The 27,816-nt window shown below is 36.4% G+C and overlaps 2 protein-coding genes across 2 annotated transcripts in view; both read left to right on the top strand.

The window, feature by feature from the left end:
- Positions 1–724: 724 nt before the first annotated feature.
- The window catches only part of LOC105222216 (uncharacterized), a 294,428-nt gene continuing 267,336 nt past the window's right edge, over positions 725–27,816 (top strand). Inside the window, exon 1 of the mRNA XM_049455583.1 lies at positions 725–963. Coding sequence (XP_049311540.1) covers positions 870–963 — 94 coding nt within the window. The 5' untranslated portion in view covers positions 725–869. The remainder of the gene's footprint in view (positions 964–27,816) is intronic.
- On the top strand, positions 25,449–27,533 carry LOC125778367 (uncharacterized). The gene is made up of 2 exons (XM_049455587.1): positions 25,449–26,998; positions 27,051–27,533. The coding sequence occupies exons 1-2, from the start codon at positions 26,771–26,773 to the stop codon at positions 27,354–27,356; spliced, it is 534 nt and encodes a 177-aa protein (XP_049311544.1). The 5' UTR covers positions 25,449–26,770; the 3' UTR covers positions 27,357–27,533.

Genomic DNA, 27,816 nt, shown 5'->3' with positions numbered 1-27,816 from the left:
AACATATATAGATATACATATGTATTCAGAGTAGAATGTATTTACGGCAATTGAAAGTATGTATTTAGAAATGCAAGTGATCGACGGCAGCCTGCACATTTCTTCTCATTAGTTAATGGAAAATTGTGAAAGGGTTGATGGTTTTGAAAAGTAATGAAATGAGTAATTAAATTAAAAGAAATGCCCCGAATTCCAAGCGAAATAATGCCACATAGTTTGTGCTGAATAGTGCATTGTTGAGTTCTCAGAGCAAAATTGTACTAAATAATATGTCGGAACATATAGTATATAATAGAATTCTATATAGTGTCATAGACGAGGGTAAATAATTTCCAAAAGCAAAAAAAAATCATATAAAATGAATATCTAGAAAGAATGATAAAATAACAAAAATGAAATGAAAAATAATTTACGGGCAATTTGAGGTCGGAAAGAGGAAGGGGGGACGGACAATATCTACAAATCTGTATTAATCTTTTCAATTAACCTCAAAATTTATGCGAAATAATAGTGGAAAAAATTAAAAATGTATTTATGATTTAGTTTCCAGTGCTAACCGTTATAACAGTTAGTATAACGCTTGATAATAAACAGACAAAAATCTCAAAATAAAATATATAAAAAAATGTTAAAAATTTTTATAAAAATTTTTGAATAAATAAAAAGTTTATCATAATAAATATCCAGTGTAAAATTTTAAAATATTCAAGTGAAAATAAATTGAAATCCCCAAATATATTAAAAAGAATATCTACTAAATAAATAAAAGTTCGTAAAAGTGAATGAGAATTGTGTTTTTGTGTTGCTGTTGTAGTAATGTTAAAATCCATATTGAAACTCATAAATAAGCTTTTGCTCGAATCTAAGAGATGGCGTTCCAAATGCTGAAATCCGCACTGGATGGTAGCGTCCACCATCATCATCATCATGGCCAACATAGTAATGGAGTTGTTCTATTAAAATGTGAGTAATTATATGAGGAATATATAGACATTTAAATCATAAAAATATTGTTCCTAAATAACTAAAAAATATAGAAGTCACAACATTAAAATTCAATATATGAAGGGTGATCCATTTCGAGGCTCTCTACTTTTTTTAAAGAAAATCACAGAAAGTTCAAATTTAATGAGGAGTTTGTATTAACATTTGAAAGAAAAAAAGCTTTTAAAAAAATACCTCCACTTGGATCACGCGTTATTTTTTTATTAATAGAAATTCAAACAAATACATTTTTTTAATTAGTATGGTATACTTATGAATATGGCACATAAACTACCCAGGGCACGTGCCTACATTTGTAACTAACATAAGTGATCACCAATTCGTCACAAGACAGAGACGAATCGATCAAGCACCTCGTATAAATCACATAGACTCAAATTGAGTTCGCCAATTTAATGAGGTAGTAACACATTCTCTTTTTTTGAACAAACTCAACTAAATGGTTGCTGCTTCTGTATGTACTTTTTGACCAGGGAACAGAGTTCAAAGAACGGAGTACAGAAGTGGCGATTCGAAACGGCGGTACTACAAAAAAGATGATGTTTGCTTGCTTCTAAGAGTGAAAATGTTTGTTGTGGATATAGCTCTGCTGCTCAAATTATTATCTCCAGGAGTAGATTTAAGAAGTCGCACGATAAGGAGTGACCTTGTCTGAAACCTCGTTTAGTAACGAACGGCTCAGAGAAGTCTTTACCGATCCCGGCGAAGCTTTTGGTATTGCTCAACATCGATCCTCTTTTCACGGGTCTTTTCCAAGGCGCATGGTGTATATCTGTTCAGTTGTAGATTTTCCAGGCCTAAAGCCACACTGATAAGGTCCAATCAGTTTGTTGACGGTGACCTTTAATCTTTCACACAATACGCTCGATAGAACCTTATATGCGATGTTGAGGAGGCTTATCCCATGGTAGTTGGCATAGATTGTGCCGTCCCTCTTTTTGTTGATTGGGCAAAGCACACTTAAATTCCAATCGTTGGGCATGCTTTCGTCCGACCATATTTTACAAAGAAGCTGATGCATGCTCCTTGTCAGTTCTTCACTGCCGTATTTGAATAGTTCGGCCGGCAATCTATCGGCCTCCGTCGCTTTGTTGTTCTCCAGAAGGGTAATTGCTATTCGAACTTATTTATGGTCGGGCAATAGAACGTCTGCTCCATCGTTATCGATTGGGGTATAAGGTTCACAATCTCCTTGTGTTAGTGTGGCGATGTAAAGGTTGCTAATACCATGTTCAGACTGAAAATTTAAAAGATTAGATTACATTTAAGCATTTCATAACCCAACAGTGTTCTCACTGCCGTTAGAAAGATCAAAAAACAGCTGTTATTGTCATTCAAGAATTCACATCGCTTAATATTTATCAAAAGAAAAGATTGTCATATAGTATTTTTAAATAAAAGCCGTATTTTTTCAAATATTTTCCATATAATAGAAATAGCGGATGCATTTTTACATTTATTAAATAGATTTTCAGGTGAAATTAGATTCATTGCTTTAAAAAAAATGTGTTTGTTTACATTTTTTCCCCTTTGTAGTGTCTAAATCAGCTGTGATAATGTAATAGACTTGCAATGCTGATAAGTAGATGGCGCAAAATTAGAGTCGCACAGAGAGATTTTGCGTGGATCAGTTTCAAATGAAGTGATTGGAACTGTCATTTTTGTATGGCGAAATCTTGATCAATTTATAAGATTAGTGGGATAACCACAACAGCCGAAATCGTGTGATTAAGTGTCGGTCTGAACATAGTATTAGGGTTAGCAGTTCAATAGACTTTTATATTCCTCTATAAACAAGAAGGCTTTTGCAACCCCACAAGTGCTGGTTGAAGACGCTTGCTGAGCTCGCACGAGACCGATTAATCCAGCGCCCAAATGAACGAAGATAGTGGAACTCTGCTCTTTCCCATCCTGTTGAAATTTGGATAGCGGTGCCTTTATTTGAAAGCTTACAGCATTTCAGTTTCTGGCGACTCCATTACGGCCAGGCACCCAGACACTGTCAGCGAGCTCAAGGCCTGTGTAGCAGCTCTGCGAGTGTGGATGCGTGAGTGGATGCATACCTCATAAAAGCAGAAGTAGTTGTGCGATATTTTTGGAAGATTTTTCTGAGAGAAATACAACCGGAGGATACTTTTTGACTGCTGAAGTAGTTCGCTGGAAGAAAACTCTTTCTTGGTATTGATTCGAAATCGGAACCACTTGTAAAACAAGACTTTCGGTAATGGCTCTGCATTTTTATGAATTTTTCAAGACATGTATTCGGTATTTTTACGAGTTTATAGGAATGAATTCAGTATGTATGTACATAAATGTGTAGTAATATTTCTAACACTTCAAATCCAATAATACATATGACATGAGAAGAATTCTCATAAGTATATATACATATATATATCAGCTATTTGGAGGCGTTGAACAATTTAGACCCACTATTATTGGTACAACGCCAGTGGAACATTTAATAGAGTTATGATTAGTAATATAATGACTTCACAGTCTCAATTATGTTAGTAAGTGCAAAGCAACATATGTATATAACATGACCGACTCACGAACTTTCGATGATGAAAAATAATTTCACCAAGATACAACTATTTAATAATTATTTGGTTTATAGGTAAGACAAATCCCAACTTCCCTCTATTCAGCCCACATACAGCACAAACACTCCCCAAAACCACATAGCATTAAAAGCTACTTATTGTAAATACCGTTAGTCAACATTTCCAAATGCATGCCACCATTCAAATCATCACATTGTCCACCACTCACACCTTCAGTTTAACAACAACAATATCGAACAGAGTCACTGCATAAAGCTGATGAGCGCATCACCGCTTGGGCACTCATTTCGCATTAATTGTCAATTTGACATTTTGCATTCAAAAACCGCAACCACAAACAGCGACATATAGCTGACCAAACAATCGCGCTGGCACACAGTTAATCAAATCGGTTGAGTGCTACAAACCTGATGTGTTTTATTAGGTGGCATCATGAGTCAGCGAAGCGGCATAAGCACTTTTATACATATACTCGTATACATATATATTTCTGTATTTATCTCTGTATATAAGTATGTATGTAAGTATATGTGTGTCTAAATAGGCACAGAGGTATATTCGAAACACTGACTTTCTAAACACACCCATCGCTACAATCACACATATGTATGTATGTACATATATTTGTAATGATATGCATGGACTACACCTGAAGCATCACATCAACCTGCGCCCCATCAAAGTCTCGCTAAAATTGTCTAATTGTGAGTCATGCCGTTGGCGGCCGACTGCTGGCACGCCACACCAGCACCAGTTGAATTTTTACTTTTTGGTTCGCCATTCATTTTCATTTTGGCTTTGGCCGCTCGGACTGGTTGTTGCTTTATTTTTGGCTTTATTTTTGGCAATGCTTATGTCGACAAGTGTGTTGAGCTCATTCGAACACCTCCAATGTCTAGCAACGATTTTTATCTCAATTTATTTATATTATTATTTCTTGTTCTTGTTTGATTTCTATTCTTGTCTGCTGTTTTGCACTTCTACCAAACGAGTTCGCATCCAAAAATAACATTTTTTGCAAATTTTTATAATCTATTTATATTGCCTGTCCATCCATCAAAAATTATTACGTTTTTCGTTTCGATTTTGTTGCCGAAAATAGTTCGTTAGGTCAATACGATTGTTTGTTCGTGTGATTTGAACTAAAATTGCGCAAAACAGTTTTGTTTTTAATGTACTGTTACAACCAAAAACAGTGAGTCCATAAGCTTGTTATATTCATTATTATAAATTGACAGCTGATGCGAGCAACTCTTTTTCAAAATGGAAAACAAATAATTTTGCCAATGAAATGTTGGTGATTTGAAAATCATTTCATTTGCATAACAAAAAATCGTTTAAAGTTGATTCTCCTAAAATATTGAAACTAGTTTTTAAAACAGTATACAAATGTCTTATTTTGCGGATATATGGTATTTGATAGATTTAATTAAATTTAACATAGGTCAAGGTAGATTATATGTATGGAAATCAAGGACTAAATATTCTATCAATATTGAAGTTATAGTAAGGTCTTTGGTTCAAGGGTTTACATGAGTTTTCTCGAATAAAAATTCTTCGTCCAAATCTTTAAGAATAGTATCTCAAAGTTATGAGTATGTGTAAAATTTCATGAAGATCGGTTAAGTAGTTCCCGAGAAATCTTAGCCTAGCCTCGAACGCACAAGTGTTCAAGTATGTATCTCCGACGCTATTACTCGAATCAACTTGAAAATTTTTTGAAAACCATAAACCCATGTAACCCCTTTAAGCACTTTTCATTTGTGTTAAAATTTTGGTTAAAAAATTTTAAAAACTAACCTGGATCTAATAATCGACTGGGCTTAATGTTTATTAGGTTTGGTTATATGACTGCTCCCTCAAGATGGCTGTAGACCACACTCTATGTATGTACGTTGAGAAGCCAGATAAAAAGTCATGTAGTTGGATATCACCTACATATCGAAAAAAGGCTCTGAACCCAACATATATCTGCCAAAGTACTTTATTCCTAATTCCACTATTTAACCTAGATGCCTAAAATTATGAGATCTCAGCTGTTTTTACCTTGATCTTTCAAAGGCGAGATATTTGAAGAGGAAGTGAATCGGAATTGAACCGGATTTTATCCGACCAAGGGCTGTTATTTCGGTGGTCTAACCCCGTTTAAAAAATGGAAGTGTTTTTAGATTATCTTTGTAATCTTTTCCAAGCAGCCGATGCAACTAACTACCGGGAAGATGTTCAATCTTACCGCTTGAATCCCAATCGAACAGTGTTCTGTTAGAAGTTTCGACCCATTAAATGGTAAACATTGTTGATGTGGAAAATCTTAATAAAAGTCTGACAATTTACCCTGAGCCAGAAGAATCTGACAACTGCAAAGTTGCTAGTAACGGACCAACGCTCCATACAAAAGCACGATAGAATATTATAAGCTTGACTATAGTTTCATAGGGTATTTTTATTAAGACCCCATCCTTTATCAAGGGCTCTTCTGCAGCAGTGCAGAAAAACCTAAGCCTGTCTTTCTCTCTCCTAAATATGGGATTTCCACGAAAGCTTTCTGTCTAGGATGAGCTTTACGTAATTCTGTCTCCAGGGTGAAGAAACGTACCTCCCGTCGATGATAGATGAGCTTCCGGTGTTTTAAATTATTATATTATTACTAATGGACAGGCTCATACATATATAGCTCATAGCTCTTACACCTGGTATCCCTTAATTGCCGATTTTAGCGATGAGTGAAATTATTCAACAAAAAAGTTCTATTAAATTTTGTATGCGGAATCAAACTCTGCTGCCGAAACGTTCAGAATGTTTGAAAAGGCCTTCGGTAATAATTTTTTGTCGTAAGCAAGGAATTTCGATTTGTAAAAATTATTCAAAGAGGGTTCTCGGCGTTGACGACGAACCACGTCCAGGACGGCCATCAACTGATGATCAACACGTCAATAAAATAAAGAAATTGGTGCTGGAGAATCGACGATTAGCAGTCCGAGATCTTGCTGGCATTGTTGGAATATCGGAAGGATCAGTTAAACTCATTTTGAAAGATCATTTGGGTCTCAGAAAAGTGAGAGCACAATTGGTGCCAAAATTACTAAATTTTTTCGAAAATCAGCATCGCGTTAACGTCTGTTAAAGAATGCTTTCCGACTACCAGGATGTCATGAAACGTATTATTACTGAAGATGAGTCTTGAGTCAATGCTTGCGATACGGAAACAGACGATCAATCGGACGAATATGGTTACAAAGGTGAAAGTCAAAGCATGTCAAAAATAGATTTTGAAGAACAAATTAAGAATTTTAAAATAATGAACAAATTTCGATTTCGAAATGTTCTTTAGTTATTGTAGCCTTGCTTTAGACAATAATATGTGCCACATTTCGTGAAGATATCTCGTCAAGTGAAAAAGTTTCTCATACAAGTACACACAACTATTAATAAATTTATTTACAAGTCTGCTTATATGTAAATATGAATATCTAAAAAATATCATAAAGATGAACTCAACAAATTGTGGGTGTACAAAATGACAGAAATAACTACAACAACAATTATAAATAGATGAAATCATTAAATTTGATTTTATCCAAGCAAAAGAACACAAACAAATTGAGAGAATCTAAATAAAGCTTTTACATTTGAGTTGAAACTCCACTGGGGCCGAAACAGCATGTGAATCAATCGACCTAGACCATAGACAATAATATGTATGTTGCACGAATGTATACGAGTATGCACGAACACGAATGTGTATATGACTCCAAACGGAATACCCAAAAGCACTAAATCATTAGCTGAAATTGAATTAGAATTATTTCAAGAACGAATACGTGGAGAGTGAGTAAAAATAAATAGCCGAATATTTACGAATGAATTAAAGAAACAAACAAAAAGCATTTGTGATTAAATTATGTGGAAAAAGGGCGCAGTTCAAAAGCGCACCAGAATTAATTAAGGCCGCTTCGGCTTTCAGTTTGGACCGTGAGGGCCCTTTGTGATTACATTGGATGAGACTTTGTAAGTTAAATAAATAAATAAACAGATAGATAAACAATGGCAACAAGCACAATAGAGAAAAAACAATAATGAGTACACACGAACTGAAATAGTGTGACTGAACTAACCTCACCCAATGATTTGAATTTATATGTGGAAATACATATATCACAACAGTCAGAAAAGAGATTAATTTAAGGTTAGAAATTCATGACTTAAATTGAACTAGTCCGGTCATAAAAAGCCTTGCTCTTACCAATTATAGATGGATTTATTAAAGATGCTCACCACTCTAGAGTCTACAGTCTGTATGGTGCTGTAACATCTCAAATTACAAATCTATCAGAGTATTTCCAACTTAAGGTAGATTGCCTTAAAATACCACAGTTACATAGTACATAAACCAATATGTGTTTTGATGGAAAGGAGGTGGTCCTATACAGTTGTTTTACCGCTGAGAAGCTTTTCGGGCAAAGTCCGGTAACGAAATATTAATAATTACTTGGGTTGCTGTACCATACTCTGATCACCTGGTTTCAGATAGGCCACGGACGCTGAGCCTCCAATATATGCAACATATGTCCTGCGTTCAATGAGTCCCTACATGGCACTAACCACCTTTTAGCATGCTCCGCTAACCCTACACATCTGACACCCTCCTTCATTTAGTGCAACCCCGTCGAAACAGCACGCTTCCTATGCCTACCGTTGGATGACAACTTATCTAACCCTTACCAGCCTAACGGGGAATAGGTATCGAAACAACAATAACATGCCTGATTTTTCCTGACGACCTGGAGTAGGTAGGCGTGAACTCTCTAATCAAATTTTCCAGTAACTTAATTTCTGTTTGTAGTTTCTATACTATTGTAGTTTAAGATGAATGACTAATTGGGTCATGGCACCCAAACTTGGTGTAGTCAGCTGGCGTCCAAGCCGACACGCAGCCAACATAACTTCCTTCATGTGGGTTGACAAGGCCTCGTGGGCTTAACAGTCATCACTAAGGCTTTGCGGGCAATATATGGGGTTGTCGCTTGGAAATGAATGGTTATATCAAGGTCAATCCTCCAAAGAAGAGTCCCAAATTAGGAAATGGAGAATCTTTTAAATTGAATACATTTAAATTCAATTGATGTATAATTATGACTGAATGACTTTCGATCATGGTTTTTTTCCTTGCCACAGGACGACATTAATTTAGGGCAAAGTTTCCCAGATGGTCCCATTGGGTCCAGGGACGTAGACAGCATCAAGTTATCTAGGACCTTCGTTTTAAATATGTAGTACATATTCCACATAGGAGGCAATTTGCTACCACTTTTGTAGCTGGTTATAAGTTTTATAGTCTCGCAACATGTTGCTACAGAGTATAATAGTTAAAATCGGGTTAATACCACCCTCAACTCCCATATTTTCCTAAAGGAATTTGTCGGACTTTGATTCTTGCAAGTTTCGAGAGTATAAACTGCTTGGTTAGACCCAAACTTAGTCCTTTCTTCAAAGCTTGTTTTCTAATATTTCCCCAAGCTTCTTTCAATCGTCGATACTTAAAAACGGTATGGTTTGCGTCGTCTAGTTAGACACAAGAGTTACAGACAGGACTTTCTGTTTCTCCAATGCTGTACAGGTATTTTCAGAAATACCCGTGATCGGCCGCCGTGTTTTCTACTGTGTCAGATCTTTATCATATATCTTCGATTATTTTTCCGATCCTTCTTCCTTTGTGCTCTTTCCTTGTATCTTGCCAGAGGTTAAGTGTTTGTTTCCTCGCTTGTTGTCTTAAGGGCATGTATGTATATTTAACACGTTGAGGACGTCGCAGCTTTTAGTAATCAGTTTCACCTTAGTTCGTGATCCACCGGTGGGTCACGTCGTACTCAACGTGTTAAATTTCGTCCTTCTTCCACAGCCAGAGATGTGTTCGCAGCTTTGCGAGTAGATCTATGTATTGGGTTGACGCTATTTATCACCAGCACTGCTGGCTGCTGTCCTCTACACCTTAACAAGTAGTTTTCGTCTATGTTTCACGTTTAATGTATCGCCCAAGATTTCTCTACCATATAGGGGAACTGACTGTTTTGTGTCTATGAACAGTTTCCTCCTACTTGCAAGCGGTCCTCTGGCATTTGCTACAGGCCTTCAATCTTGGTAGGCTTCATCAGGTATACGCACATTCGTTTGCCTCGAAATCCACACGTTAGCTTTGTTTGTGCTTTCAACTGCAATTTTCTTTTAACAAGAGAGCAACACTCAAATATAGCGAGCAAAGAAAAGACGAATCGAACACGACAACTATTTGTTTACTACAATTTAAAGCAAATTTTCTACTTTGTAACGACTGACTAAGGGCATTACATAGTAAGTGGAGCTAAAACGTGACACTCACCGGCCGAACAATCAAATGGCGAATACCAATTGTACGCGGTCGCGCGCTCACCACGCTCGTTTATGAACTTCATATATAAAATTTAATACATTTATTATGCCTGAGTCGTGGCAAAGGCTTTTATGCTTGAATTAAAATATTTGCTCAGCAGCAACATAAAAACGATTTGTGGCCGTTCCATCCCTTCTGAGTTTTTAATCACTTATTTGCGCAAATTTAATACGACCCTTAATGAATCGTATGTATTTGCTATTGTAAAGTAATTTAACGCATGCGCAGCAGTTATATTATTTAAGTGTATGCCGCGTGTGCATTAATTGAAGTCATTTAAACTTTAATAAACTTGATTTGAAAACCTATTTTGCACAGACTTGTGCCGAGATACTTTGGCGCGAGCTCTGACCCTTTCATAATGCAACGCTGACATCATTGACAGCTGGAAAGGGCTTTCCATTGCAGTTGCTGTAGAATGGAAAATTGTGTATCAAAACTCAACATTCATCATAAGTAGTTAACATTCAAAACATCAATGAACTTAATGCCATGGCAAAGGCATTCATCAACTCAAGCGGACTTTTCTCCAATTATTGGCTGCGTTTAAAGCGCTTAAGGGCGATTTCTTGTGCTAATGCGCCGAGCACTTGCTTTTCAGCGCATTAATATTTCTGTTTTGTGGTCTTAATTTGAAGCCATTTATTGCACAATCACCCACACTTTTCCACACACATTCCTTCCATGTTTGCTCTGGATGGCATTTGAGTTTGCACTGACTGGTGAGCATTGCGTGCAGAAGTGGTCCACTTAAATTATCATTAATCAATGTCAGCGCGTAAATTTAAAACAAATAGCTTAGCAGGTTCAAGTAGTGCAACATAATACATACTAGTACTCCGAAAGCCAAACATATATATGAGTGAACTTATTTTTCGAGTTATTTAACATGTGAAGCTGATAATTTATTTAATTAGAAGAAAGAAGTAGTCAGTAAAGTTCCTAATATCCAAAAATAAATGTTTGAAATGTTTGTAGAAAACTAAAATGTTAGACTCTAAAAAAAGCTGACGTCTTTATTAATAATTAAATTTACAAAATTTTCTATTGCTGTCAACTATTGGTCAGTACTTGGAGTGGATTGACCAGGCAACAGGCATGAACTACTATAACCGACTGTAATGGTTAAATTTGATCGATTAGTTTGTATGGCAACTATATCCTACAACGATTCGATATTGGCGGCTCTGACAGATATGTAAAGGGTGATTTTTTAAGAGCTTGATAACTTTTTTTAAAAAAAAACGCATAAAATTTGCAAAATCTCATCGGTTCTTTATTTGAAACGTTAGATTGGTTCATGACATTTACTTTTTGAAGATAATTTCATTTAAATGTTGACCGCGGCTGCGTCTTAGGTGGTCCATTCGGAAAATCCAATTTTGGGCAACTTTTTCGAGCATTTCGGCCGGAATAGCCCGAATTTCTTCGGAAATGTTGTCTTCCAAAGCTGGAATAGTTGCTGGCTTATTTCTGTAGACTTTAGACTTGACGTAGCCCCACAAAAAATAGTCTAAAGGCGTTAAATCGCATGATCTTGGTGGCCAACTTACGGGTCCATTTCTTGAGATGAATTGTTGTCCGAAGTTTTCCCTCAAAATGGCCATAGAATCGCGAACTGTGTGGCATGTAGCGCCATCTTGTTGAAACCACATGTCAACCAAGTTCAGTTCTTCCATTTTTGGCAACAAAAAGTTTGTTAGCATCGAACGATAGCGATCGCCATTCACCGTAACGTTGCGTCCAACAGCATCTTTGAAAAAATACGGTCCAATGATTCCACCAGCGTACAAACCACACCAAACAGTGCATTTTTCGGGATGCATGGGCAGTTCTTGAACGGCTTCTGGTTGCTCTTCACCCCAAATGCGGCAATTTTGCTTATTTACGTAGCCATTCAACCAGAAATGAGCCTCATCGCTGAACAAAATTAAAGCGCGAAACACATTTCGAACCGAACACTGATTTTGGTAATAAAATTCAATGATTTGCAAGCGTTGCTCGTTAGTAAGTCTATTCATGATGAAATGTCAAAGCATACTGAGCATCTTTCTCTTTGACACCATGTCTGAAATCCCACGTGATCTGTCAAATACTAATGCATGAAAATCCTAACCTCAAAAAAATCACCCGTTAAATACATAGCTTATTGGGGAGAAAAGGACGTGCAGAAATTTTTAGATTCGCATGTAGACACGCTGACGTTTTTTATAAATCCCTTAAAGAGTCTCTGACGTTTCCTTCCAATCGATGCTTATGAACAAAATTATTATAGCATCCCACGAAACATTTAGGTAAGCAGAGGCACTCCTCCAACTCAAAGGTGTCGGAGTGAAAGTAGTACTTTATGCGGATGACTTAGTGATAATGGGTTCGGGGCTGTTTTCTTCCACAATCACTGAGATTATGGAAGGAGCATTCCGAATATGACACCAATGGGCCACGAAAAATGAACTAGGTGTTAACCCTAGTAAGACGAAACTAATACTAATCACGAATAAAACCAAACTATCCAATTTTAGCTTCCCTCACTCGGTGGTACTACAATTCCTCTACCCCCATAGCGAAGTATTTGGGTATCGAGGTAGATACCAAAGTGAGTTGGAAAATTAATATTGAGAGAGCTTATATAAGGTATCACAAGTGCAAAACACTACTCAGCAGAAACTGGGGCCTAAGACCGAATATAGTCCTGTGGATGTAGACGACCGTCATAAGACCAATACTTACATAGGGAGCACTGGAATTAGGAATTTAAATCGAATTCAGATAGTAGCTTGTACAGTGGTTACCAAATCCAAATGATGCGCTAAGCATGCTCCTGCACCAACCTGCCCATAGACATATTTATAAGCAAAATAGCAACACTTTCTGCTATAAGAATTAAGAAAATTGGTTCTTGGAATAGGAAGAGTTATGGACATGGCGAAATTATGTACCAGCACGATACTAATCTAAGCAAATTAGACTATATCCGTTCCAGGTTGGACTTCAATAGGGACCTCCTGATGAGAATACGCTCTAGACGAGAATGGAAAAGAGGTTATGTACGGGATGACAATTCTACCTCAATCTATGCCGACGGGTTCAAAATGGACAGCAGTGTAGGGACAGGGGTATTCACCGAAGAGCTTGATATCTTTTTATCTTACCCTCTACCTAACTCAGCTAATATCTTCCAAGCGGAAGTACTGGACATAGAGAGGGCCTCTGAAGTTTTATTGGTCAATTGTGGTAGGATACAGAAGGCAACCATTTACCAAGTCAGCCAGGCGGCACTAAGAGCCTTGTCAATTCCTGCGTAGAAAACAAGCAAGGACCTTAAGCTCGTTGGCAGGTCAACTCGACTTATCCATAATTTGGGTTTCGGGTCATTTTCGGCAACAAAAAAGCAGACGATTTGGCTAAGTCTCAAGCCTCTCTAGACGATTCGAGACAGAGACAATACCATGGACGCTAGAAACGATCAAGAGGGAGCTCAATATGCAATTTAAACAAACATCGCAGAACAAATGGGGATCTACAACCAAAGGCAGGATAACGAAACAGATATGGCCAAACTATGGTAGAACAAAAACGAAGGACTTGTTATATAGGTCCAGGAAAAGTATATACAGGCTTACAGCTACCATAAGGGGATACTGGCTATTTAGAAAACATGCGCTAAAAATGGGAATGATCCACTTATAACACGTGCCGTAACTGCAAACTCGAAGGAAGCAAGGAAACAGTTCTTCACTTTTTCTGTGAGGCCCCAGCTCTATCACAAATCCGACGAAGTTTTGGAATCCATCAGACATCAAACCTTGAATATCTATCTACAAAAAGCATTACGGAGATAAGTAGTTTCATTGAGAGCACCAAATAGTTTGAATACCCAAAATTGAGCCAGCGCTCTTACCTACCTACCTACTTAAATACTACTTAAAATATTTTCGAGACTTTTTTCACGACTTTTCCCGCTTCTTCACTGTAATGAGCTCATCCTTGCTAAGTTCAAAAACAGCGGTGATTCTTTTCTTAGAAATCATCCTTGCAGTCACCTACTTGGAGCTGAACCAACTCACAGAAGCATCAAGAGAACATTTCTATGTCGACAACATACAGTACTAGACTTCAGATAAGTACTGAACGCAATCGACAGAGAATTTACAAACACCTTTGTTGACTCCTTCCCAGTAAATAGCGCCTTTGCAGAGTAATCACTACCAGTATAATGAGTTGACTCGCGAAACTAAAGTGAGTCTCTGTCAACCTCATTTTGGATATTGCAAGACCGGCATATTAAAAATGTGTCGAACATGCTGGAGACCTTTTGCCTTTTGATCACAAAACCAACCCACTTAGCACCTTTTTCGCCATTGTCTAACCCATGATGCAACAAATATTAACTAGTTTTTGGCTTTCACTATAAAAATATCAAAATATTCAGTCAAAATAAGTTCTGGATAGCATAGCTTGAATATGGATCGATATTATGTCGAATTGTCAGAGAGAAAATATACTAAAAATGTTATATTGCTACTTTTGGATATGTTTTAAGACGGACTTGATCTAAACTTATTTGGAATTACGAAAATCTCGGAATCATCACAAAAAATATTGCTTAATCAATGAAATTCTGTTAGAATGTTAATACTCGTACATAGCTTTCATTTATCACTCACATGCTGCTCGAATTTTATGCAGTTATTAGCTTTTTCCGCATTTCAATAACTTTTTGCAACGGCATTTTTATCATGCAACATATAGTACATTTTGCAAACCAAAAACCACAAAAAAATTATTTTTATATTTCAATGGTTTTCTTGCACTAAAAAATTGCAGTCGGATTTTCTTTTTTCATATAGGAAATTTTCACTGAAACTACGGTTGTAGTCATGCATGATTAATGGACAATTTTATTATAGTGCACAACATTTTTGTGGTGGTTGTCTTGTAGACAATTAAAAACTCACACGATTTCAAACATACAAACACATATAAATCATTTATGAAACCAATTCGGACAAATTACCGGAATTATTGGTTTGAAGGCTTCCTTTCGCGCACTCTCTCTCTCTCTCTTTTTCTTTCTATAGCACATGTGAAAGTAAATATGGAGCTATATACTTTTGTATGTCCATTAGTATTGCATTTCACGAATCTCTGCTATATATCAAATTTTATCTATTCACCATCAATATCATATACACAAGTGACATTGTCAAACTTGTTGGCAATAAATTTTGACAATAGTCAAATTTGACAAGCGTCGCGCTTGTCGTCGTACAATCTTCCTTTTCACAATTTTCACATTGAAAACTGCTGAAAAAAAATTTACTAAAGCGACATATCTCACTATCATTGAATACACACATACATATGTAGATTTTTTATCACCGTATAAGTCCGGCACACCGCCTTCAGTTGGATGTAAAACCACACAATGTCAGCAGCATGAAGAGAATCGCCAAATGTCAACAACATTTTGACAAACACCGTTACGCCGTACCCATGGAAATAGCGCCGTCAGGGCCCAAGCGGAAAACCAAAACAGCAATTCCCCTACATTCATATGTATGTAAATATGTAGTTATGTATGAGCGCGCTGAATTGCTGACACCATTAATTTCCACAAATTTCGAGCAGCGCAGCTAAAGCGCAACAAATCTCACACCAGCTTTGGAGACCAACATATCCGCTAACTTTTCAGGGGCGAGCGGCACATATGCACCATATACGAGTACTACATAAGTATACTCATAGTGAGTCACCGAGTGGCTAGCAAAATATTGCCGTAGCGCAGTTGTTGTTGTGTGTACTCGCCTGTTATTGGCTTTGGTTGAGCGAATTCGATGCCAATGTAGTCCATTGTCCGTTCCGTTCATGGTTAAAGCATGTTGCCACATTTGAATTTGTGCATTTGTGCAGCAACAACGTGCGAGTTGGATACAATTTGCTAGTTGCCCGCTGAGATTTTTATCTCTTTTCAATTTTTTTTGACCGAAACAAATTTTTCGCTTGTGCTCATACGGATTTGCTAACGAAAATAGCAAAATCAAGAGCAACTTTTAGCATTGATCAATTAGCTCTGACGCTTGCAAATTAATATAATACATATACATACATATACTCGTATGGTATGTTAAATTTTTGCTCCGGGTCAGGTCAAATTCATACCAATTCTATAATTATTCATTTAGAAATTGGGAGGTCTAGCCTAAAGCTTTAGTTTGTAATTTGCAGTAGTGAAAGCATTTGCTTAACTTTCTAATTAAATGGCAGGTCAACTCGACTGAGTAGGTTGATCATCCATCAAATAGATTAAATGATTAAAGATATTGCTTCAGCAGTTCTTTGGCATTCATCTTATAGGCCGGACACCAAGTGATTACTACAAGTTCCCATTTATAGCAAAAGATTATGCTGATGAAAATTTCATCTCAAGAGAAGCTTGTAAAAATTTACTCTCCCTGTTTTTTGACAAAATAGACGAGTTTCTCTTTGAGAGTAGCATTAGGAAATTACCTTGAAAATGGCACGATTTTATAACGAGTGATCCAAGTAGAGCTACTTTTTTCAATAGCGTTTTTTGACAATTCAAGGGTTAGTCGAGTCAAGCTCTCAAACTAGTTTTGTTCAGAATTCTTTGGCATTTCATTATGAAAAGTCTTACGCCTGAACAAGGTTTACAAATTATTCAAATTCATTTAAAATTCACTTTCTGTAAAGATTTGTTTCGAGCGCTTCGCTCAACTATCGGCTTACTGGGCATACTATTCAAAACACCATAACCCATCTTGAGATCCAACAATCATTGTTAGATAATAATACACTACTACAAAATATAACAGCCATTGTTGAGAGTGCACACGAAGACCGCGGAGAGTCGATTCGGCGCCGTTCTCCGCAGATTGGACTGACATATGGAACCCTTTGATACGTCGAAATCTTGAATTGAAAGCGTAAAAAATACAGATTGCGCAAGAACTGATGCTGCTCGACCTTTTCAATCGACATCGCTTCTCTCTATGAACTCTTGAAAAGTTACAAGAATATCCGACGTTTTCGAGCCAAATTTTGTTCCGGATTGAGTTCCATTTTTGGCTCAATGAGTTTGTAAGCAAACATAGTTACCAAATTGGGGAATAAAAGCAACCTGGAGAAATTCAAGAGCTGTCATTCCATCCAGGAAAGAACAACGTTTTATTGTGGTTTGGGGCCCGGTGGAATCATCGGTCCATATTTCCTCAAAAATGGTGCCGGTGAAAACGTGAACGTCAATAAAGATCATTATCGTGCCATAATATACTATTTGATGCCTGAAATGATGTCGTGATGTCGAGACATTTTATTTCAACAAGACTGATTCATTTCCCACACATCGCTTCAATCAATGAATTTATTGAAAGAAAACTTCGGTAAGCAGATAATTTCATATTTTGGGCCGGTAAATATATATTTCCTGAACAAGAAGGTGTTATTTAATTGCTGTATTTCTTGGGCACTGTAGTGGTCCGGTAAACGAAAGGCGTTTCTGGTATTTAAGTTTTCTGAAAGGACACCATCTCACACTCGATTATTTAGTTTGGACCCACTTGCATAGATCCTTATATCTATGTGCCTGCCTATCTCACTTCTGTCCTATTGTTCTCTAGAATAAAAGGCTATATTGGGTTTGCTTTTAAAAGATTTCAAAAATCCGTGGTACAAAATAAAAAGTGGAACTTGCTCGCATGAGCAAGTCGAAGGTAAAAACGATGATTATTGCCTTTTTTTATAGCCGTGGAATCGTCCACAAAGAATTCGTTCCACCGGAGAAAACTGTGAATCAAGTCTACTATTGCCAAGTACTCGAAAGATTGTGAAAACGAGTCAACATGGTGCGCCCAGACATCGCTCGTAAGTAGATCCTTCATCACGACAACATGCCGTGCCACACCGCCCTCAGCGTGTCCCAGTATTTGGCCTCTAAAGGGATCGCCGTGTTTCAACAGCCGCCTTATTTGCCCGACATCTCACCCTTTTTGTTTCCTAAAACAAAATCGGTGGTCAAAGGAACCCATTTTAAGTCGATTACGGACATCCAGGCGCCCGTGACGAGGGTACTCGCGGACATTCCAGTCGAAGCGTTCCAGAAATGTTACGAAGCATCTAAAATGCGCTGTTATCGCTGTATAGCTGCCCAAGGGGACTACTTTGAAGGGGGTGGCAGAGTTGTAGAATAATTTTCAAATATAGGATTTTTATGGAATCAGTCTCATTACTTAATTGTCATACCTCTTAGATTGCTCCGTATTATAGACGACTAGTAAGAGGACTCTCTCAATTTAACAGCTTACTTAACTGCCAGTTTCTTACAGAACAAATCTGTGGGCAGAACTATCGATGCTTAATACTAGCTGTTCTTTGTAAGCTTTCCATACGCCTTACCGCATATTTCTTTTCCATTACACTAGTTTACAGTCATTTTACGAAGATTTGATCTTAGAGGCTGTTTCTAGCTAATTTTGGTTTAAGCGAAAAATTATAATTTTATCAGTTTCATCAAAAACACAAGCTTACGAGTAGTACAAAGCCTTCAAAAACGGTCGAAAGATCATTGAAGACGTGCCTAGTTCTGGACGACCTAGGACCTTTCAACTGATGAACATATTAAAAAAGTATAGGATATGGTGAAATGGCAAGAGAGCTCGAGATCTCTCGCGAGTCCGTTCGAATAATTTAGGTGGATATTTTGGGTATGAAACGTGTTCTTGCTCGACCCGTGACGATAAATATGGATTTTTTTATAAAGACTACCGTAAACCGATATCTTTGGACATGCTTGATCCGGCGAATTCCGATCATGGATAGGATCATAATTACCGATGAGACATGGATTTATGATTTTTACATGTCAACAATCGGATTGGAAGGAAAAACGAGCGAAAACCAAAAAAACCAAGCCAAAGCCACTCAAAAATCAAGGTGATGCTCATTGCTTTTTTCGATATTCGTGGTTTGGTGCACTATGAATTTGTTTCAGAGGGACATACGGTCAATAAGGAGTTCTATTTGTGCGTACTGAGGCAATTACGTGAGAACATCCGTCGCAAACGGCCTGAATCGTGGAAGAACAATTCACTATCGCATCAAGCCACGATTGTCAACGAATTTAAGGCCAAAAACGTAATCAATACCATTGATGAACCATCATTATTTAAAATTTGATTACTTCATTGGTGTAAGCTATCTACCACATTATCGAAATACACACACACACACATAACACTGGCAGCGCCAAAAGATTACAAACCAATCGCAGAGATACAAATTAATTTGCTGTGAATGTCAAATATGTGCGATCACCAATACTTTATCGCCGTTGAATAATTACTGACTCGCAGTGATTTATGTTCTCGACATAATTAAATGATTTAATTAACATTTTATGCAAACTAAGCGGCATGTTGCACCCATGCTGCATGTTGTTGCATGTACGACATTTATGTACTTTGCATATCAGATGTGTTGCAACACCGCGAAAAAAAACAACAAAAAGCGCAAATTTTAGTTGCGAAACGCTACACATTAGCCATATCAGGGGCATCATAAATGCCAGCTAACGGTAAAAACTTGCTTACAAATTCAGAGTTAATGCAAAAACAAAAGTGAAACACACATAACTACAACTTTTTTATAGTTTGGCATTTTGGGATTACAATGCAACAGATTTGACCAAACCGTGGCGGCAAGTTTGTATGCAAAAATTCCCACGTACTCTTTTCGAATTTGCGCAGTTTTTGCACACTTTCGGTTTCGGTTTTTGTTTTCGATTTTTGTTATTGTTATACCCTGAACGGGGTATATTGAGTTTGCTGCCAAGTTAGTAATTCCCAGAGAGTAATGTCGAAGGGGTTATAAAATATGTATAGAAATGATCAGCATAACGTCTTGAGTCGATTTAGCCGTGTCCGTCGAGCCGTCTGTATATACAGGAACTAGTATTTCCGTTTATGAGTTATCGATCTGAAATTCTGCGTATGTCTTTTCCTTTCCAGGTAGCTGTTTATTTGTCAGAACTGCCGACTTCGGACCACTGTAGCATACTTATAGCTGCTGCATAAACCGAACGATCAGACTCAAGTCTTTGTATGGAAAAATTTTAAGTTAGTCAAGCTATCGTCACGAAATTTGGCACAGATTGTTATCAGAGACAACGCTATAATCTCCGAGGAAAATGTTTAGATCGGACCTCTATATCATATAGCTGTCATACAAAGTGACCGATCAGACTCAAGTCTTTGTATGAAAAGCTCTTTGATTTGTCAAGTTATCGTCACGAAATTTGGCACAGATTATATCCTGAAACATAGCTCTAACCTCCGAGGAAATTGTTCAGATCGGACTTCTATATAATATAGTTGTCATACAAACTGACCGATTAGACTCAAGCCCTTTATGGAAAACTCTTTTATTTTTCAAGATATCGTCACGAAATTTGGCACAGATTATTATCTGAGATATAGCTCTAACCTCCAAGGAAATTGTTCAGCTCGAACCTATATATTATATAGCTGTCATATAGACTGATCGACCAAATTCAAGTTCTTGTAAGGAAAACTGTTTTATTTTTCGAGCTGTCCTCACGAAATTTGGCACAGATTATTATCTAAGACAACGCTACAATTTTCGAGAAAATTGTTCAAATCGGACCACTTTACCATATAGCTGCCATACAAAGCGACCGCTCAAAATCAAGATAAAAATCGTTTTATAATTTTTCCTGCTAACAACAATGCAACTGTGAAGGGTATTATAGCTCTGGTACAAACGAAGTTAATTTTTTGTTTTTTTTTTCTCTATTTTCCATTTTATATTATTGTTTTTTTTCAAGTTTTTGTTACTGCCATTGTTTTATATTAAGTTATTTCTTTTGTAGTTAATTAAAAATTCAGCAAAACACATTTTACATAATCGCACAACACGCTGCGACGTACAAAGCGAACACTTGTACCTTTTATGCATGTTTGTGTGTGTATATGTAGCGGCAACCAGCAGCAGCGGCAGCAAAACAGTGGGAGTAGCAAAGGCGGCGCGCAACAAAGTGGCTTAAACTCATATATGACAACAACAACAAATTTACATATGTAAATGTGTTTTACCGTCGCACACCCACTGTGCGCGCGCCCATTAATGTTGCGCCTGCGCAGAAATTATGCAAATTCAATGCGACGCGTCAATGATTTTCGATATCAACACATCAATTTTCATTTGCAAAACATGTAAACTAAATTGACGGTTGCCTAAGGCGCTGTGCCGCGCTACCATGCCGCATGCTATGCCATGCAATGCCATACTGTGCTGTGCTGTGTTATTGTATACATTGCTTAGGTGGCACTGCGAACTTAATTAATGTCACTCATACGTGCTGTCGTACTGATTGCGTATGAGTGTGCCCTGTAATGGTCGGTTCGAGCGCAATTTGTTTGCCTTTTCTTTTTATGTGCGACCATTAGTGGCAACTCGTTTTAAGTGTCAACACTTTCACTCGCATTTGCCACATTGCTTGCCATTGCGTTTGTGCTTTTTCGCTTTTGGGTTTCCCTTTTTTCGCGTTCATTTCAACGTGTTGGCCCAGCTTTGGCTGCTGGGTTGGCTATTTGGCTATTAAGGGTCCGACTACCGGAAAATTTGCACCGCCAAATAGTGACAGTTCACGAATTTCATGTACGACATGGCCGATAGTTAGGCGAATGGTCAGCAAAGGCCAAAAGGGGCCAAACTGTTGACACAAAAATAGTCAACAGTCAAAAGGAGACAAAATAGGAAGCATAACGGTATTATATGTGGCTAAAGGTGCTGCCGAAATGAGAATTCACAGCGGAGAAGTAGAAAAATAAGGCTTGTAGAAATGATTGCATATGTTATATGCAGCAATAAAAACAACAAATATAATAACATTTAATGCAGCATGCAACAAACAGTCGTATATGAAAGTATAGTACGAGTCTTCAAAGAAATAAAAGAAAGAAAAACAAAACAAGAAAGAAAAAAAATCCAAAAAAAAAAATAAAAACACAAAAAAAGAAAGAAAGAAAACAAAAAACAAGAAAGAAAAACAAAAACAGCAAAAACACTAAAAACTCCACGTTCGAAAGTCTTGCTTTGTCTATTTACAAATCCGCGTGCAGCGCACCTTTTCACCTTCTTTTAAAAAATTATCGCAGACATATATTTTCGCATCATTGCGAATTAATAAGCAGCAACTATTATCATCATTTATGATTGTCGAAATTAATAAAACCGTAATTTTCACCAATATTTCATTGTACCGAAAAACGTCTAGCGCAACCAGTTTGCTTCGCCATAAACGCGAAAGTAACTAATCGTTTGGACAATTTATACAGCGAGTCAAAATATCTGCGAAAAATTGTCAGCACATCATTAATTAATTGCGTGACAAGCGCGCCAACAGCAGCACGACAGCGCTCAGCGGGAAGACGACAACGGCAATGTGCGTGGATAACTGTTTCTGTTTGAAGTGCGGTTACGTTACGACGCACACGGCGGCACGCAAACTTGCTCCACGCATGCGCTGAATATAAATGTTATCATTTGTTATGAGCTTTATGGAAGAAGTTAATTCGTGTGCATTTATATTTTAAAAAGGTCTGAGATAAAATCTTTAAAGGGTTGCATGGGTTTACGGATTTCAAAAAATTTATTTTTTTGATTGTCTTATTAAATTCTATAACACCTCTAAAATATTATCCTAAATTTTCTAGTTGATCCGAGTAATTGTTTCAGAGATACAGCCTTGAGAACTTGTGCGCTCAAGGCTAGCTGGGCTAAGTGCGCCGCGTTTAAGGGGTTACATGGGTTTACGGATTTTAAAAAATCCAACTTTTTATGATCTTGTTAAATTGTACAATTTTTCTAGATTATTGTTCTGAAGTTTCAAGTTGATCCGAGCAATAGTTTGAGAGATACAGCCTTGAGAACGTATGCGTCCGAGGCTGACCAGGCTAAGTGCAGCGCCTTTAAACGTGTTTTTCTCGAAACTTTGTTTTAGAAATCGGTTGTTAAGATTTCTCGAGAACCATTCAACCGATCTTCATGAAATTTTACACAGGTTTTTTGAGATATAATTCCTTAGAACTTGGACGAAGTACTCTGTCACGTAATTTTCACTAAATTTTTTTTTTTGTAAAACTACCAAAAATCCAATTCCAATTTTCAGTTGTTTTTTTTACCTTCATCCAAGTTCTGAGTTAAGGTTTTCACTAAAACACGTATCTTTTCACTTTAGATGCTCCTGTAAGGAGTTATTCTGCCAACGAGTGTCCGAGGGGTCACCGAAAATGGCGTCGCAATGACCGAATTTAAAATATTTTTTCAAAAAATTTCAGAATTTCTTATTAATAGCTTATGTTTGTAACAATAAAAAATTCTAATAAAATATTTAATTTTTTGTATAAGAAAAAAGTGTTTGAAAGAAAACTCATGTAACCTCTTAATGGGTCAGTGGGGTAATCTGGCCTATTTTTTGACATTTGTTTTCATAGAAATTTTTATTCTACAATAGAATCTTTTTCACATGTTATATCGTGGAGTGTATAAACAATTTTTTCGGAATTTTTTGATGACATCTGTCGGAGAAATGGCTGGGTGAATGAGATGCGTTTTTTCACTGGCGGACAAGATTTCTCATGTTTGGATCATTTGAAACATAAAAACCCAATTTATTCTTAAAAGGTACGTGAATGGTTATCGTCCCTACTAGAGTCATAAAAAAATGTTGATAAATGAATGAAAAAGTAATCAACGTTTTTTGATTTAATTTTTTCACATTTTTTTTACATAAAGTTTGTTATAACATTGTCAATAAATTATAAAAAATTATGAATCTAGTAGGAACGATAGCTAGGCGTTTTTAGAACAAAAAAACAAAATTAAGCAAATCAGTTGAGTAGTTCGACCGGAATCATGACCGCCAGTTTAAAAAAATGTAGTTTAAAGTTTGAGGTATGCACTCCGAGCGATCCGAACGTCGAGCAATATTATTATTTTTGGGTGTTTTTCGAAACCTTCTAATGGTAAAGTGGGCTTCTACATTAATTCTAAGGGTATAAGGGAACAGATAATGCACAAAAAAATTTTAATGATTACCCTACTGACACCTTAAGGAATTTATAGAGTTCTATACTACATATTTAACATATTGTGTTCGTTATGCCATTTTTTGCACCACAGAGGGCAAAAATATATTGCAAGGTTATTATTTTCTGCCGCTGATGCCTCTTCAATGTTCCTGGATTCCGTTAAATTCATAATTTGCAAGGATTTAGCAAGAACTTAACATGTAAATGGCTCACCTCTACATTTGTTGTTCCTTATAGTCAGCAGCATTTTTCCGGCAAACCTTTCTCTAATAAATTCCTTGCACTATTATTATTTTTACACCACAATATACATATTTCATAACATGTACACAAACAAAACGCGCATTCAACTTTCAATATCGTTCCACAATTTAATATTTTTCCAAACACTTTTCCACACTTTACACTTTTTTTCACTATTTATACTTTTTTCACACTTTACCCTTTCTTTCTACTACTTACACCATCATTTCACTATTTTATACGAAATTTAGCACATGTTGCTTTTCACATTTTCACAAACCTCTGTTTCATTTAACATTTTCTCCACATAGAGTATGCAAATATTTCCATACATTTACATTAATTATTTGCACAAATTTTCACCAAGTTTTCACTTTTTAACGCACCAAAATTGATTATTTCTTTAAGTTATTAATTTATTCACAATTTTGTCCAACTCGCACACACATTTTTCTTAATGAAACTTTTTTATAACTGCACAACACACAAATAACGGCGTGAGTGCATTTGCATGCATTGCCTACGGTGGCGTTGAGAATCGTTCTCCTGCTCTCATGTTTTTTATTGCATTTGATTTTTACCAGTTGTCACTTTTGTTTTCTTTTTCATGTTTGTGCCAAAGGTGAATGCTGCGATATAAATTCACTTGGCTTTGTTGTTGAAACAAAGAGAATTTTTGTTTAAAGAGCAAGCAAACATAAATATTTTATTACCATGTGATTTATTAATTTAACGTAATATTATATTTAAGAGATTAAAGAAAAGATCAATTGGCAAATATGGAAATTATGAAATGAGAAAAAGCGATATGAGAGGATAAGTAAGTCAGGTAAAGCAAGAATGTATAGAGAAGTGTATGCTGGTGGTAGTGGGAGTACTAGTATATGACTATATTAATTAAATGGCAATGTTTTCGTTGCAGCATACTTCTGAATGTGCATTTCACAAGAAAATATAACAAAATTTAAATAATAATATAATTATTTCGTACGAAATTTTTCAGCAGTTTAGAAATTAAAAATGAAACTACAGTGCACTCGCGGTAACGTAAACACCATCTAACGTGAACACCGGCTAACGTGAACACGCTTTTTTTTACATTGACTACTCTGTAACGTGAACGAACTTACTTAGAAAGCTCAGTAACGTGAACAAAATTTTTGTTCACTACACTTTTTATTAACATACGGACAACACTGAATACATAAAATTTTATTTTTTAAGTTCGGGGAATCCCCTAATATTGAAAAATTTGCGCAAATTTTTACCATATGACACGAATTACTTCAGTTGAAGGTTTTTTCTTTCGCGGAGTGATCAATCAATCGGAATGAGTTCTAAAAAATCGAAGTGTTTGAAATTAAAAGAAAAAGCAGACATTTTAGACAGTCTGAAAAAAGGAACAAGTGTGACTAACTTAGCAAAAAAATATAATGTCGCTAAGTCAACAATGCAGTATTAAAAAGAAAAAAGAAGCCATTTTAAAATGCGTGACTAATACATACCAAGGACTGGGAAAAAGAAAAAAACTTTAAAATCGTCAGAGCTTCCATCTATGGAAAAAAGTCTATACCTTTGGTTCATCCGGATGCGCGAAAGGAATTGTCTTGTAAGTGGATTAATGCTAAAAGAAAAGGCTAAGGAATTGCATTCCCTACTTAAAGAAAACGCGACCGGATTCAATGCTAGTGACGGATGGCTCCAGAGATTTAAGAAAAGATACGGAGTTAGATTGCTTAAAGTATCTGGAGAAAAACTCTCATCGCAGCCTCAATTGGTTGATCCATTTAAACTGAAACTAAAACAAAAAATTGAGGAAATGGAGTTATGTAATGACCAATTGTATAATGCTGACGAATCTGGTTTATTCTAGAAGCTTTTGCCAGATAAGACCTATGTATCATCGCATGAAAAAACTGCTCCAGGAACAAAGACGGAGAAGAAGCGTATAACATTTCTCTGTTGCGCAAATGCATCAGGTGCACATAAACTTAAACTTTTAGTAATTGGTAAGGCAAAAAATCCACACAGCTTTAAACACTTTAGTTGCCCTAGGGATTATAAGAACTCGAAATCAGCCTGGATGACGTCTGCCATTTTTAAACATTGGTTCCATCAATCTTTTGTGCCACAGGTAAACAATTTTTTCGCTTAATTAATAATTATTATAAATTCTTGCTTAAGAACTTACCAATAAAGGCACTATTACTTATTGACAACGCTCCCTCTCATCCAAGTGAAGCAGAATTAAAAACTGAAGATGGAAATATAATTGCCATGTTTATGTCACCCCTCTTATCCAACCTATAGATCAAAATGCGATTAAAATAACGAAGTTATATTACAGAAACAGTTTGTTGGCTTCAATAGCAGCAAAAAACTTAGATTTGCTTGAATAAATGAAAAATGTAACGTTGAAAGATGCTGTTACCCTTTTATCTGTCGCGTGGGATAGGGTCAGCACAGAAACTCTTGGCAATTGTTGGAAAAAAATTTTAAGTTTAATGGGAAACGAGGAGGACCCTGAATATAACATTCCATTAAGTATCCGGAAAGACAAATGGAGTGCAGAAATAAACTCTTTAATGCGAATGTCAGTTAATCTCCTTCAGGACTTGAGTCCTCAGGTAGAAGTCTTACGACACACTTTGATATCATTATTACTTTTTTCTATTTTAGGTTGAGTTTACATTGCCAATGGTTCGAGAGTGGAACGATGACCCTTGTGTTGATGATACCACCGAAATCTATGAAATTGAAGAAAGTGACGATGATGATTGTATTGCCGAAGACCCCATAAAGAAAATTGCCGCAAGTGAGGTAGTTGAAATAATAATAATTAACAAGGCATTGCAATGGGCTGGAGATGCAATGGTTGATCAAAGCAACATGAGTGTACTTAGACGCTTAAAGGAGAAAGCAGTATTTCAGCTATTAGAAAGGAAAAAGCAGCAGAAAAAGATATCGGATCTTTTTAATGAATAAATCTAATGTGAAATTTTATTCGCAATTTAATATGTATGTTCATATCCATGAACATACTAATGGCAATAACAAAATACTTTTACATTTAAATGTGTAAAAATCCTGAATTTAGCAATTTGAAGTTATTTTGCGTCTTCAAATTCGACAATCGCTAACGTGAACTCCCTTGGTTTTAATTAGTTCACGTTACCGCGAGTGCACTGTATTGAAAATTTTTAATTCGTCACCTAAAATGCAAAATAACGTAACATCATTTTTCATAAGTTTACTTGGTGAAGAAAAAACGATATAATAGAAACCACTCATATTGAAAAAAAATTTGAGTTTTGGTTATAAAATGGTTATATATTGGTTATACATTAGTTATAAAGTGGTTATATAGTGGTTATATACGTCAAACTAAAAATTTAATGCTACTTACATATACTTACATATGTAATATATTGTAGTGAGTCATAAG

This window comes from Bactrocera dorsalis, chromosome 4 (assembly GCF_023373825.1).
Source record: "Bactrocera dorsalis isolate Fly_Bdor chromosome 4, ASM2337382v1, whole genome shotgun sequence".
In the NCBI taxonomy this organism is placed as follows: domain Eukaryota; kingdom Metazoa; phylum Arthropoda; class Insecta; order Diptera; family Tephritidae; genus Bactrocera; species Bactrocera dorsalis.
The sequence above is the reverse complement of the archived record's forward strand: the minus strand, read 5'-3'. Positions and strand labels throughout refer to the sequence as shown.

What these genes read in the sequence shown, in the direction of transcription:
- LOC125778367 (XM_049455587.1), top strand. Translation starts at nt 26,771, where the DNA reads ATGAAAAATGTAACGTTGAAAGATGCTGTTACCCTTTTATCTGTCGCG. An exon ending in TTCAGGACTTGAGTCCTCAG is followed by an intron (nt 26,999 to 27,050) that starts GTAGAAGTCTTA and finishes TTTCTATTTTAG; the next exon opens with GTTGAGTTTACATTGCCAAT.